The following is a 15,963-nucleotide window of genomic DNA, read 5'->3' as shown; positions in this document are numbered from 1 at the left end:
CAGTGGACATAAATACAGTATAATGATATTCTATTCACAAAACATAAACGATAATATGTCCACATTACTTGCGAAACGTTATCCCCCGAGATTTCACGTCAATAATCCGTCGATATGAACAAAAATATTCGGCAGTGCTGAAGGTTCTGCTACAATCGATAGTAGTCACTCAGGCACACCGGCTAGAATGAAACAAACGCACCCAAGCACAACGATTTCATTCTATTGGCTGAGAGGTCGCTAGGCATCTGCCAAAAAGGCAGTTCCATGTTTTGCAAGCGAGCTCGGGGAGAAGTTTTGAGTACAAGCGTTACAAGTTTTTAGAAGAAAGACATGAACTTGTAAGCAAAAAGTATTCAAAGTTTTGATAACAATATACATGAAATCCTGCTCTTGGATAATGGCAGAAACGTACCCCCATATAAAAATCACAGACTGCTACTTCCGGTGGGCGCCGGAAGTAAGACCCATAATCGTTTCTACAGCCTCCCAGGAATAAGGTGGATAGAGTTCCTACAAAACATGTAGGGGCTGGCCACACAAACATGTGAAAGAAGGAGCTCTAAGGCTTTTGGAAGAAAAACAACTGTATGTGTGGAGGAGCACTAATACTGTACATCACCCTGACCAAACAATGGTGAAACATGGTGGTGGAAGCTCCATTCAGAGGAATGCTTTTCTGCAATAGGACAGATCTAATAGAAAGATGGGCGGAGTTAAATACAGGGGAGACGTGAACTCATGAGCTGCGGACTCTGTATATAATTTTAAAAAAGCCTGCTAATTCAAACAATGTGCTTCGACAGACAAACGAGTTACAATAAGTGCTGTTATGCAATTTCAGCTTCTAACTTTAGCATTTTGTGACCTAAGATAAAGAAGTACGCACATTTATTTTTAGAAATTAAGAACAAGTATTGCGTTATAGACAAGTTCTTACCTATTCAGCTCCGGTGTGGTGTGATTTTTCAAGCTAACGCCTACGCAGTATTAGTTTAAAGGTTCCGCGCCCTAGTTTCTATAGCAACAACGTTCTATGTTAGCTTACCCGTGGGATGTTGACGTTTACCGCTTCGACATCCACTCGAACCTCTGACAGCGGCGGTGGGGGCTCAGACTTGGTGAAGCCACCGTAAGAGCCGACGATCTCTAGATCGGAGTCGTCTGAGCTGAGGGAGATCACTTCTTCCATCTCTTCCCCGTCATCCAGCGCTTCACACGAAGCAGAAGGTCTACGGGAGCAGGAGGGCCGCCGCTCACGCAAGCTTCACCTTGTCATGCAGACCCCGCGGCAGCTGGCACTGTCCCGAACAAAGACGATCTATCGTGAATGGGGAAAATGCCCATCATGTTTTTCACAAAACACATGACGCCTCTCTGCCGAGGCGTCAAACAGCATTTCCTGGTTAGAATTCCACGCCACACTCATAATGCTGTCGGGCATATCCAGCGTTCAAATAAACCACCTCAAAACGTTTTTAGCAAGCTGTAATCTCATAACAGCAGCACGAAAATGATAGGCATCGTTTTACCGCTTCCTTGTTTTCCTCTGTCATTTTTTTTTCCTCTTTTGTATGACGCATCAAATGAAACTTTATAGTTGCAGCTACCTCCACCTGCTGTACAGGAATGCAAAGGCATACCCTGCTTTTGTCAGCCTTCCATCCAATGCAGGTATATATAACACCAGGCCTAGGAAAAGCATCAATTCATATTTAAGACCTTAAAAATCATTAAACATTTACCCATTAGTAAAAAAATATATATCATTGTAAAGGCCAAGGGAGTACAGTTATTTTTTGTTTAATGTAACTGCCGTTCAAATTCTGTGGTTTTATTTTTGTAACGGTAACTATGGTAACAGAGTGCAGTTCTACCTGAAAAAAGTTAACAGCATTCAATGCTGTAAAGTAAGGGAACAAGGTCTGTAATTTTCTTTTTTTGATGAGATAATGATGGCATAATGATAATAAATCATCATTATACCATCAGTTCTTCTCAATGGACTGGAAGCCATAACGATTTCTTTTGTTTTGTTTTTCTGTGCTAGAATGCCCCCTTCACAAAGGGTGGTGGAAGACGGAGGGAATCTACAAAGACCAACTTCACTCCATGCCATACATGAAACAACTGCAGAACTAGAGAGCTCCTACAGAAATAAACTACTTATAGGTGCACAAAAGAGCATTATCTCAGGTGATTCCTCCTAGCAGCTCGACATGGTTATAATACTATGCCCCCCAGTATTTTTTCTTTTGTTGTAAAATAACTTCACAGTCATTCACAGTTATTTCACAGTCTCATATTTCTTGTCTCTCTCTCTCTTTTTTTTTTTTTTTTTTTTTTTTTTTTTTTTTGTTGCAAGCATCAGTTTTTCTGTCACTTTGCTGCTGGAACACAATTTTCTTCTCTAAGGGACAATACAACATATTCCATTATATTCTATTCTGTTCTATTCTATTCTATTTTGAGTGAATATGTAGTCTCATTTGTCACCACTGGATGGCACTCGTGATGTTCAAAAGATGGAGAAATAACGTCCGTAGGTCTCCATGCATGTACATAATGCTCCTAGGCTTTTTTAGAAATATCAAGTTTAGCGTAAAACCCTTCCTCCAATCTGATTTTCACTTTTTCTTTTTCTTTTCCTAACTTTTCTTAAGCACTTCTGTGAATATGCTCCCTTCAATTTCCTCTTCAATTTGTCTCCATGGTAGCTATCTCTTTTTCTCGAATATTTCACAAATGAATCGCATTTATGTAATTGTCAGGCAAATATCAACATGGTGAACCCCACGATTTAAGCTGTAACTCCTGCGTCCACAAAATTACTCCCGCCTTGGAGGTTTCATGTTTTTCTTTCTTTTCTTTTTTTTTCTTTTTTACATATTGTTGATGTAACTATTATTTGAATTCTATTCATTCTTATTACACGCATTGTTAAATCCCACTTGGTTTGTAGAAACACAATGATTTTGCGTGTCATTTTTTTTTCAAAGAAATTTACATTTCTCATGTAATTGGATGAAAAGGGTTATTAACCTCAGATGTCTCCAATCATTTCATGCTATGAGGAAATATCAGGCAGGATGAGTCACTGCCGTCAGACACATACAATCCTCCTGACATCCATTCAGCAGTGTGAAGACTTTATTAGGGTGGTTAATACATAAAGGCTGTGTTTATACTTGCATATTGTGTGTGCTTTGGGAATCATCTTTAGCCTTTTTTAGCATTACAAAACTGCTGTACAAATTTTGCATAGCCTAAAATGTAAGACTAATATAACAAGGTGTAAAATTGAGGAAAATTATATTTATTGCACAGCAGTGTTTTCAGTCCAGAGTCATTTGGATCAGTTCATTTGACATAAGAACATGAAGAAAACAAGAACATTTAAATCCAACAAAAATGGGAGTGAGTGCTAGCACTACATTTGCTTGATCATTAGAGCTGTGGAGAAAACTGAAATCATCTAACCAAATTGCACTACCACACATGTTCTTGTGTTTCTGTGGGTTTAAAGAAATTCACTCAGGCATTGTCTTTCTTCATATCTAATACTGTAGCATATGTAATTTAATTTCTGCTTGAGCCACACTACTTTCAGAGACCATGCATGCTGATGCTACAGCTATATATTTTATGCAAATGATATGTAAATGGTGAGGCAATCACCTGAGAATAGTGTCCCTTAAAAGGCCGTATATGCACCTCTTTTCAACATTTATTGTACTTTCGACCTATGAATCCCCTTTTGACACAGTCTATAGACTTTGTGTATTGACATGGATATGAAATGGCCGACAGGGCAACGTAGCAAGCAGCTGTTGAAAACAGCTGTAAACTTGGCAGCGTAATAGGTTTTCTGATCAGAAGATTGAAAGGAGATCAACAGAATATCACAGTGGATTCTTTTGGAGACAGATTTGGAGTGTTAAAATTCATAATACTATCGTCTGGACACATGAAGAGTCGGACCAATACATGCTTGGGATTCAACAGTGGGTTCTTGGAACTGACTGAGCAGCTCATGCCTTGGCAGACCAAATTAATATATTTGTCATTTATAGTAATTTCTGTTATCATGTGAGTTGAGATGAGCATTTTGTGGGTGTTCAGCTGAGATTTGTTTCTACAGTGTCTTTAGGGTTGAGACTTCAGTATTATTTTAACTGATCATTTTTATTGACACATATATTTATTTACCTTTGCTAAGCACGATTATTGTCATTCAGGCTTAACGGGGTAAATCCATTTATTGGATAATATAACCGTTAGCCACCGGACCTGACAATTATATATCTCTTTTTTTTTCCTGCCAATGCAGCTTTGTGTCACCTACCCTTTCATTCCTTGCTACTTAATGGTTATTCAGGGGAAAACAGGACTTGTTGTTAACTCCTACCAATGTACCTATAGATTTGTTGTATGCATAACATGGATTTTCAGCCAGTCTCTGTGCTGTCAACTTTGGAAACAGAGGAGTTGCTTCGGCCTCAGAAGACATACTGGTTGGTTGGTATGTACGCACTATGTTCCTAGAAAACCTAGCAACACAAAATTCTGGCATATTTTCAATTCTGTCGTGTTACGCAAACAAACAAACAAACAAACAAACAAACATAAACATGCATAAAAAATCACATTCCCTCCAAATATCTCACTGTGCTAGAAAAGTAGGTTTTGTTCTTCTGCAGCATCATTTTCAATATATGGTAAAAATAAACATTTTAATCATCTGTCTCAAAATATGGTAAAAAAAATATATATATTTGGTTTTGGTAAAAGCAATTGCTGAGAGAAAACCTTTAATCTCATGTTGCAATATGACAACATACTTCCATGCAAAAACATTAATGTGACTTCAACAGCAGGGCAGCCTGACCTATTTTCTTATAAATTCAGATAATAACTATTTGACCACTTCGGGGCACTTCTGTACTGTACAGACTAAAATTAAACTTTGATATCCACTTGGTAAGGCAATCATTACATTTGAAAAAGACAAATCACATCAGGAGTTTGCCATTATTGTCACATAAATGTCATATACATCCAAAGAACTGACATTTCACAAAATGGGCTTAATTTATTCATGTCTAAACCCATGTAAAACCTGTTTATAGGTACATCTGCATCCATGCTGAGATAAGAGACAGTGTGACAGTAGCTTTACAACCCATTAAAATGCTCAGTTTTGCATACATTAACACACATTGAAGAGGAAATACATAACATCCATCATAGGGTACTGTTTTTGAGGTAAACAAAGGTATGTTGGTGCTTATCAATGGGTGGCTATATTGTACATTGTTAATGTTTCATCTGAAAAAGATAGATTTAGAAATCTTTCTAAAAGAATCCATAAACAAGAAAAAAAAACAGATTGTTTGGAGGAGACATATCTTGCCTTCTTCTAAAAAAAAAGAAAAAAGAAATAAATAGAATGAAATGTGAAATGGCCAAAACATGACCGAATTATAGAATAAAGTCCTTATAGAGCCTGCTGTTTTTGCAGATATCCTACATTCAATACGATCTACTCAACTCCTCTTCTCTCCCCTCTTCTGGAGGTCAGGTGTTTTTGAAGATGGTTGCATAATGTAGTATTCATCCTGACATTTCACAGTGCCACATTCAACAAACCAATACTTTGGCAATCAGTAAACTGTTAGAAAAACAGTTATTTATCAAACAATAACACTTATTAAACCTGCAATTAGGACAGAGATAGTTTTAAACAGTGGATCTTTTCTTGACCTTTAAAACAAAGAGCATCATCCTGTCAGCCTGTATTATGTTGCATTACATTGAGTTGCATTGCAATGGATTGCATTGCTTTGTGTTGCGATGAGTTGAGTTGAGTTGAGTTGCATTGCATTGAGTTGCATTGGGTTGAGTTGCATTGCATTGAGATATGTTATCTGCATTGCACATGTTCATATTATTACAACATGGCTTTATCATTTCTAAATTCTACATCCAACTTGCAATTTTACAAACCTGCAAACCTAACTTTAACTTTGAAAGATTTAACAACAACAACAACAACAAAAAGAATAATCAAGTAAATAAAATGGATTTCTATCCAGGGTTTTAGTTTCCATTAATGGTGTATCAATCAGACTAGGTGCCCCTTTGTGGTTCTCACAAAAGAGAATATTGTCATGGCTGATGACGCCAAAATTTGTGTAGAATTTTGAAGCTTGTAATTTATACACAGTAAAAGGCCATTTTGATATCCTATATTGAGATAAACATGAAAAGTTTTATAGCATAATCAAGTGACTATGTTACCTTCAGTTGTTCTAAAAATGCTGTATATATCAAACATGACTTAAAAGAAATTTCGCAATGTAACGCCTGGAAAATGGACCTCTGTCTGACTGCAGCTTCGGGGGAGGAGCTTGTTGAAAATGCAGCGCTTGGTTACGCCACTCTCTCTCTCTCTGCACCCAGAGAAAGAGCGAGATTAAAGGATTTCTCAAACATGCACGAAAGAATCAAAGCAACACTCCTGATATGTTTTTGATGAGTAACATTATAACATGATATACAGCTAAAAAATAAATAAATAAAAATAAGTCAATTTGACGTATTACTGCCTCATTGAAGATCTGCCTCTGTTTTGTAGCTAGAGTTGAATAAACTCTAAAGCAGGAAAGGGCAGGTTTTACATGAACAGATGAGATGCCCAATTTAATTTAAAGAGGATTACTTTCATTCTTCACAAGATAAAGGGATGAGCAAGTAAGACCAAAAATAGTTTAGAAAGTGTCTATTCCACACTGGATTAATTGTGCTTGTCCCATCATGTCACAGACAAACCCTAGACACTCTGCAGCATCATTATGCTGCCGAAACCCCTCATTCATTATGCCTTCTTTGCATTCCTCTGTTTGTTCAAAACAGAGCAAATTGATGGGCTTCCACTTTGGGCCCAAAAAAAAAAGAGCTTGTTGGATATTGTGAATTTAATGGCCTGACAACAGCATTGGTTTGCATGAAGCTAGTTCGTTTTTATTAAAAACATAGCTCTTGCTCGAATTGGTATACTAAACTGTGTGCTCCCATTTAAGCTAACACATCATGTTGATTGCTTTGTGCATTAATGCTTCAGTTAAGCATTTAAGCTTCATGCATTTAATCAGTCAGTGCTGTAATATGGTTTTCACATTTCATCAAATTTCTTAAAACCTTTCTGATGCTTGATCAGAGATTATGAGATTATGGTAAAATAAAATCAATGAAACAAACAACAACAACAACAACAAAAAACGAAAAACACACACAACCTCTACCAAACAGCAAGTATCAAAATAAATTCAATGCCAAAACATACTGTTGGCTGACAGTTCGATACCAGAACGGAGCTTTGTACATGGATTCTCATAGTGCATTCATGGGGTGTCTGGTGAATTATGTGTAGCTGTTGTTTGTTGCCACAGGGCAGCACAAAAAAGGACTGGCAGAGGATCCCAAAAAGCCCCAGCAGATGGTCAGGGATGTGAGAAAAGAAAAACACGAGAGAGATGGTGAGATAGATCTGCAGGTAGAGAGAGGCGAAGTGACAAAGCAACTTCCAGAGGCATCAGGTGCCAGCTGTCGTGAAGCAACGAACACCGGTGATACTATCCAGCTGCCACGTCCTCACATTCCTGTATTGCTACTTGGAGCCCCATCACGCTAGTAAGATCTTTAGGGCATGCTTGCCACACAAATCTAGAAGCATGTCAGTATGGCCCATTTCTTTGTGCCTTTGCAGCAGCTCAGCACACCTAACAGGGTTTATTTGAATGGCAGAGCATGCCAGATTGCGAGACAGGAGAGGCTAACTGTGGACCAGAGCCCAGTGACTCACTCCGCAATCTGTGACCTCGGAGTGTGACGAGTGTCATACCAGGATCCTTTTACATGACAGCGACGATCAACTAAATGCTGTAACGGTAACGCAAAGAAACCTGCAATCTACTGTGGTCAAACATGTAAACAGTGAGTAAAGGTAATCCCATCTGTTTTAATTATAATTAAAATATTATAAAGATTTTATGCGATCAAGATTGTAAGCATAGATAAAGAAGTCAAAAAAGTACTCAGTTTTAAAAGATATGTATATATATAAAATTATTCTTTAGATCCATACTTTAAGAAAATTAACTCAATTCCATTCAATTCCCATATATTTATATCCATAAATGTATTATGTATTATGATACATTTAAATAAAATTGGATCAAACTGAATCATTCCAGTTAAATTCAGTTTAACTTAAGTAACTTTATGTAAGCCTTAATTCTATACTTCAACACAAGAAACAGAAGAAAAAGTTTTAAAGATGAAATGTTGTCTCAAAGACAAATGTGAAAATGAAAAGGGAATTGGAATACAGAGGATGAGGCAGAATTAACATGAACTGAGACCAAAGTCCCACTCAGAAATCAGGGCTTCATGGTTGAGTTGGCAGCAGGATTTAAAGAGCAGGCTCGAATACTAAGAAGTCTTTTTAAAGTCAGGCATACCGCAGTCAGAGGACTGTGTAGATTAAGACCTAACAATAGTTGTTTCGACAGAGATTACTTCGTTTTCAAAGCCGTCACTACTGGACATGGGTCAAAGAAATCTAATTCACAGACTCCTAATGTGGAGAAATTAGACACATTTCAAACTAAAACAGTTAAAAGTGCGTGACGATATGTGAACGTAATTCACTTTACATTCACAGAGCTTAAAAATCTTACTGAAAATTCATTTTAGAGTTGTTAACGCCATCCTCTCCTGGTTGTTCCTTGAATGGAACCAGCAGAAGTAAGGGTAAATAAATATCTATAGACCAAGAAAAGGAGAAATGCAAACAGTCACTAAAAAACACAGAAGCAATAACCAAAGGAAACAAAAAGAAAGCATGCAGCACTTTGAAAAGATGTTGAACCTCTCTTAATGTCATATTTTGCTCAACATTTTGCAAAGTTACACAATACATTTCATACCAGAGGATATTTTTTTTTTCTTTTGTTAAAGCAGTCAAAGGGTCTTCTACCAATTAGTATAGTAAAATACTCGCTGCTGAAACATAACAACACCTTAGGATTTATACACAAAACGCTTTTTTACAATAATTTACTTGAGGTTGTGCAGTTTTTGTTTGAGTAAAATTAAGGCCTAGTTACAGAGTAAGGACTTACATCTAGCCTGTGGTACATACAGCTTTTCACTTATTGTTGTATATTTTAATATAAGTGTGAGTGCAGTCATCTGTTATCTGACCTGTAACAAAATTAGGGCTTCACAATTTTTAATCTGAGGATTTGTTGTTGCTCTTCAACAAATCACATTACAACTGTGACATTTCCTGGTCACGTTGCTGGCGGGCATGTTAGTCATCAGCCACTGATGTATTGTAAGGACATGATTTGTTCCTCTTCTATCCTCTGGCACCTCCAGCTAGAAGTTATCCCTGGCCTGTCCTTAAATTGTGACCCGATCTTTGAAAACGTACAAATTGTATTTTTGTACAAAATAATCCTTTTTTTTTTCTTTTTTTTTTTTTTTTTACACATTTTAAGATCCTAGGGTGTAAAATAACTTATAAAGGGATATAGCTTTAACTCTTTCCTCTGCCTAAAAATCACTTCATACCCAAATGATCACACTCAAAGCCTTCATACGCCATCTAAAAAGTTATGCAATTAAATCCTATTACAGTGGTAATTGTATTCCCTCTGGTCTTTGGATGTCACAACTCAACTATAATTATTATTTAATACTGAGTCACTGCTTTAACTCTTCTGTGCCTTCAAGGAGAAGTCAATGGATATATTTTAAAGGTTTCTTGGGGAAAATGATGCACTGGCACATCCTACATAAACTGATCAAACAGCTGGTGCCAAAACAAGACTCGCTTTGCTTCATCCTCTTTTACTCAAGTGATGTCTTTTATTTTGTCACTAAGGCGACTTAAAGAGCTCTCCATACATTAACATGTTCACATTTAATGCACACCTGATAATAAAAAGGAATTGTATTACTACAGCACAAGAACTGTAAAAAACAAACAAAAAAAAAAAAAAACAAAAAAACCTGCCTCTGCATATTGCTAGTACTGTGTGGAACCACTCTTAGCCCTTAGAGCTGCCTTAATTCTTACTGCCACAGACTCAGCATGATGCCAGTGTGGACCAAAGTCTCACAGAAATATTTCTGACATTTTGTTAAATCTGTGCCACGAAGAATAACCCCATATTTACAAGCATTAAGCAATGCGTCAGGAACATCCTCTGAAAATTTAGCCCAAAACTGATATTACAGAATCAGTTAGTTGCTGCAAATTTATCAGCTGCACATCTATGATGTGAATCTCCTGTATTACATCATCCATAATCGACGTGGTCCGAAACAATGCTCAGGTCGGACGTGGCATCCAAACAAAACTCGGTTGGCAGTCCAAGGCATCACTTCCACCAGAGGCCCAATCATTATTATTCAAACTTATTAGTATTCAAATTTAAAGATGAAACAATTTCTTTTTTATCACTAATTAAATGTAATTGTTAATCAATTTATTTGACTACATCACACTCAAAGTTTGAATCTGACCTTTGGGGATTTATTAATCTAGTCACACGTTCACATTCCAGTGTAGTTTGGTCCCAGATGTGACAAACATCTGAGGAAAATCTTGTTTGTTTGGGGGCACAATAAAGGTCGTGTCATGTATTTCTTTTGAACTGCCAAGGCCACTAACAAGGGCAGCAGTAGTGGGAGAAGGTGGGAGATACAGAAGAGCGAGATTACTTAAAAAAAAGAATCACAGTGTGGCTAACTCACAGATTCACAGACTCCTTCCCACTCCAAAAAGTAAACAGCCAAGAACCTTTTAAATCGCAAATGCAAATAAAGATGTCTTTACAGTGTGTAAGCTGCCGTACTGAGCCTGGGTGAATTTTGTCAGCTTGATCGCACTAAAAAATTGTTCACAATAGCAGATCACCTGAAACCTGAGCTAAGGTTTCCACACACCACCGCAGGTTGTTTATTCCTGGAATCTTACATAAGGCAGCAGTGGGTTCAGTTCACTTCCAGCCAAATAGCCTCCTTTGGAAGGAAAAATACAAGACAGGGAGGTGAGAGGATTAAAGCAGCAAAAAGAAGAAAGAAAAAAAACAAAACAAATTGTACCAAACAAGGTGCCCTCCCAGGATATATCTGGTGTATCTACTGACATGTATTGTTTTGCAGAATGCAAAGATAGTGAAGTAGAGTTGTACGTCAATGGCTAAGAAGCTTTGCTTTGAGTAAATTAATAAACAGGAAAACATTTCTTGCAAAAAGAATTGGATATTTCTCAAATCTGTTACATGACACTCTACAGAGTCTTGTTTGTAGTGTGTCAAAATTGTGTTTTCATTAGTGGAGTAATGACTGCACTACAATTGTTGTGCACTGGCAAAAAAAAAAAAAAAAAAAAAGACACATTTGCACCATAGTGTATTTTTATGCTATTCAAATTGCCACATAGTAAAATCTAATTTCCCTTATTTAAAAAAATAATAATATGAAAACTTGTCTAAAAAAATAAAGTGTCCAGTACATGAAGTGTTTGAGTAACAGTAACTTGTTAAATTAATTTAACTTGATAAATCTAAGCATGTTGCAATTCCCTAAATTGACAATGAAAAGTTTTTATTTTTTAAACTCAGCAAGATTTTTTGAAGATTTTTAATTTGACCCTACCTAACTTTAAAAAGTGCAGAGAAATCTCTTTTAGTCCACAGTGCCATCTCATACTTATTCTTATGCAAAATAATGATATGCTTACACTGCACTGACTTAGGTTTACTCTGATTTGTATTATTATTATAAATGTACCTGCCAAAAAATAGCTAAGACTAATGAATGTGCACCGCTCCGAAAACTCTGGAGCACATTTCAAATTAGACTCATGTTTGATTAACCAACTACATCGACGAAGCTGTGAGGTCTACTATCTCACCCTAAATATCTTAAAACTAAATTTTTGAATAAATGAAATAGTTGTTTCAAAAAATATAAACTTTCTGCACTCACATTCTCCGTTTATTACTGCTGCTGGTGCAAGGCAGTGGGATACCTTGCAGGCCAATCCTGAGTATCAGTCAATATACATTAGTTCAAATTAACCAAATACATTTTTGAAAGACTTTTTACCTCAAAAGGCTGTCAACTTATTTAAATTACATGCAAATTATACCTGAAAATTTTTTTAAATCCACTTAATTCACTTGATTACAATCCATACATCCAAGAATTCACCAGACTTTTGTTAGCAAAACCTTGAAGAAAGCGAAGTTATATTCACTTTTCTGCATTTTACAGTTACTCCTGTGCTACAAGGTAAAAGAAAAAAAAAAAAACATGCAACCATAGCAGATGATTCTACATAAATAATTGGCTCTTTGACTCCTTGGCTCCTACAACCTGTGAAAAGATGTAAAAATGCAGACCGGTCCCATCTAAAATTGACTTAAAGGTTTCTGACCATTGATTGGTGCTGACATTCATTCTGAGACCATCAAAATGTGATTTTCTGTCAAAAGCTGCAAAAACCTTGCAGTCAAGAACATACAAATATCAGTATTTTTCTCAACTTAATAACAAATTCTTTGAGTAAAATATTTTCCACCAAGAAAATCAAATGTTATAATTTTCCTCACAAAGAAAAAAGTCACCTCTGATCTTCTTCCTCTTTCAGTGGTAAAACCTTTCATCTTTTAACATCCACAATCAAGAATAGGAGCGTTTAATAGAAGAAATACATTTTGAATTTTTTAAAATATTATTATTTTGCTTCCTTGTCAAGTATTGAACGATTCAGTAATTACAACATTCAGTTTTAATTGATGGTTTCATGTATTTCAGGGAAAAAAAAAATCAAACCCATCTGCTCCATCGTCCCAGACTTACTCAATGCATGTTCAATGCGTGGTGGCAACAACTGCTATTAGGTATTTGTGGTGTCTTGCAATAAGTCTTTAACACTGTCGCATTGTAATTTTGATCAATTTTTTTTTTATTTAAATTGGTCATCTGTGTTACTAAAATTAATTTGAAGCGTTTGAATTTTACAAAATAAAAAGAAATCTGTAATGTTGTTGTTGTTGTTTTTTTTCTAAGCACTGTATATATATATATATATATATATATATATATATATATATATATATATATATATATATATATTTTTTTTTTTTTGCCAAATATATGAACATTAAAGTGTAGGAGTAACATTTTTAGCAAACAAACATTTTGAAGCAGAGCCTTCTGGTACATTTGCAGTCTGGTCTTTTCTTTTGCCTCTAACAGCATCTGTTGCTGTGAAATTAAAGCGCAAACTTCTGTTATCCTTTCAGTTTTGGGATTTAAGCTGTAATCGTGATTTCAAGCCACAATACAAAGTCCAATGAATGTGAGCTCTTGTAAATACAGTAGCTGCATTGGTTGAATATTGATTGTTGCTTAAAAATCCAGCCATTAATATATTGCTTACAACCAGCTGCCTGTCATTGGATTTAGCGGGGTACACCGTGGATGGGTCGTCACTCGTCAGCCCATCACAAGGCAGGCTTAGAAATCATCAGTGAATATTTGTGCAATATTTGTGGTTTTTTTACAGGCCTGCATATTGTGTGCACTTGGCCCAGTCTGTCTTGTGTTGCCAATAAACAATGCTATCTGCTTCATCCAGTGTCAGGATAACTACATAGTTTTACAACAATTTCTCCCCATACAGGCTGATCAGAAATGTCTACAATTCTTGTTAATGTCCTGCAGCTCCACAGAGAGTCTGAGAACCTACATGTGCAGGAGTCGCTCTGCTTTAAAAGGATGTTCGGGTCGCATACTAATATGCAGCTCTGAGCTAATGAATAATTTCTGAGGGCAGCAATTATCATTAGAACCACATGACTCAAAACATTACCTGCTGGCAATTGGACAAGTTGTCAAATCACTGCGCATATCTAATGATTGATGAGTCGACGTGTTTAAAGCTGATCGAGCGTCTATTTGTGCCGCTTCCGACACTTCTGCGCTGATAATATTTTAAAAATGTGACGGTAAATGGATCTGGCATGTGCGTCACACCGGGGTCATGTGTGTCTCAAAGATATCCGACATGCAGCATGGCAAACAGCTCATCAACTTTCTCTGCTTAAAAAAAATGGCGGTAGTTTCTATTAAAATGTGTTCTTGGATGGTATTTGATTTGTGGGATGCCTTGATTTGTGCTGTACTCGCTTCATTCGGTGTGATGTTTTTTCTTTAGCTTAACAGATGTGGGAGTCAAAGTTGTATTTCAAGAAGCTCTTGAAATACAAGCTCTTGGAATGAGAATAAATAAAATGAACTTGCATCTAATTTCCTTTTTCATGTTTGAACTGTTTTAGGCCTCATGGTAATTTTCTAGGATGAGATCAGAGGCGATTCTTCCTGATGACATGCTAGTTAACACATTTTCTGCTTAGCTTCTCTTTCACGTCTTCTGCCTCTGGACTTTGCAACAAGAACTTTGAAGAAAGTTGGAGAATTTGAGTTGGATCATTTCTTTGCATGTACACAAAAAGAAAATAGACAAAGTGTTTTATGAGTCCTCTTTGAGAGGTAAACTAGATGCTTATTTATTTCAGGGTTCAGATGTTGAGCCAGAGTTTCAACTCTTCGCATTTGTTCTCGATAAACATGCTGAACCCCTTTTAATAATGCCTCACCTATAATAGCCATTGTTGTAATGAATACACGTAAAAGGATTTACATCTTTGGATAACTACGGATAGCATAAAACATACAAAAGGTGGAACAACTGTGACGATGAAATTTGACAATTACCTACCAAAATATCCTATTTCATATATTTTGTATCATCCCTTCTAGCTCTGAGCTAATTTTCATCTGCAGCTGCCCTTTCATGCTCAAACAAAGCAATAAAAGAACCCGTTTTAATAGCTGGCTATCTTTCATCATATGTGCAACCTGCTTGTTATGACTGCACACAATATCTTGGTTCCTCAGGTATTAAAATAATGGGCAAAAATTATAAAAACGACATTGCTTTAGATGATTCATGTGTTAGAGGACGCTAGTTACCTGAGGCAGCTTTTTCCTGATTTTACAACGGAGATAAACCCTCAAGACAGGTGTCCACATACTAGTGATGCGTAGTGACATGAGCCCTGTTTATGACCTTTACACAATTTTTTTTGTTGTTGTTTTATTTTCACAGCAAAAAGTAGAGAAAGAGAAACCAAGGCTTGATAAAGTGAATCCGCCTCCTCTTTCACTATCAAATTCCCTGGAACTGCTTTCTAAGGTTTCATCTCACAGCAGCCAATGTTCTTCTTGAGCCTCCACATAACTCACTCTCAAGAGTGAACGCAACCGTGCACGTATCTGCAAATGCTGGCTGTTATGCACCTTCAGATGGGTTACAAATCCCAGCCCACTAGCCTCGCAGCAGATGCTGATTATGTTAAAAAATATATATATTATATATTCAACTCAGAAATGGTGATCTGCATGTTTCAGGGAGTCTCTCGTCAGCTGTAATGTTTTTTTTTTGTTTTTGTTTTTTTTCTTCTCTCCAACATGGTGAATATTTTTTTTTTAAGTCCCCGGCAATTTGTATCCCGGTAACATATCCCTCTAGCTGTCTGTCCCAGCAGCACACATCTGATATAACAGAGAGCAAACAGATAAAACTGAAACAGGTATAACAGTCGGCTTCAGTGTGGCTGCAGAGAATGACCCCAGATTACACTGCATGAATAATGGAAGAGGGATTGTGCATATAAACAACAGTGGGCTTCGCCTTGAGATAGAAACCTGGACCACCGTTCCCTAAAATTGTAATTTGGGGGGGGGGGGGGGGGACTAGACCTTATTTTATTTAATTTATTTTTTGAAAATTAATTTTATTCAAAAAGTTGTGAA

The 15,963-nt window shown here is 36.6% G+C and overlaps 1 protein-coding gene and 1 long non-coding RNA gene across 4 annotated transcripts in view; one reads left to right on the top strand and one right to left on the bottom strand.

Annotated features, from left to right (window-relative positions):
- The window catches only part of simc1 (SUMO interacting motifs containing 1), a 15,157-nt gene extending 13,616 nt beyond the window's left edge, over nucleotides 1-1,541 (bottom strand). Inside the window, exon 1 of one of the 3 annotated variants that reach the window (XM_015038252.1) lies at nucleotides 1,049-1,541. In XM_015038252.1, the coding sequence (XP_014893738.1) occupies nucleotides 1,049-1,192 (144 nt within the window). In that variant the 5' untranslated portion in view covers nucleotides 1,193-1,541. The remainder of the gene's footprint in view (nucleotides 1-1,048) is intronic. The other 2 variants (XM_015038250.1, XM_015038251.1) reach the window with 2 other exon arrangements.
- A 140-nt stretch (nucleotides 1,542-1,681) lies between these two features.
- LOC106951020 (uncharacterized) lies at nucleotides 1,682-2,174 on the top strand. Its single transcript, XR_001425730.1, has 2 exons — nucleotides 1,682-1,923; nucleotides 2,051-2,174. It is a non-coding gene; the product is annotated as an uncharacterized LOC106951020 (long non-coding RNA).
- The last annotated feature ends 13,789 nt before the right edge of the window (nucleotides 2,175-15,963 follow it).

This window comes from Poecilia latipinna, unplaced genomic scaffold, assembly GCF_001443285.1.
Source record: "Poecilia latipinna isolate Pla-1442-1.1 unplaced genomic scaffold, P_latipinna-1.0 Scaffold435, whole genome shotgun sequence".
NCBI classification, from domain to species: domain Eukaryota; kingdom Metazoa; phylum Chordata; class Actinopteri; order Cyprinodontiformes; family Poeciliidae; genus Poecilia; species Poecilia latipinna.
The sequence above is the reverse complement of the archived record's forward strand: the minus strand, read 5'-3'. Positions and strand labels throughout refer to the sequence as shown.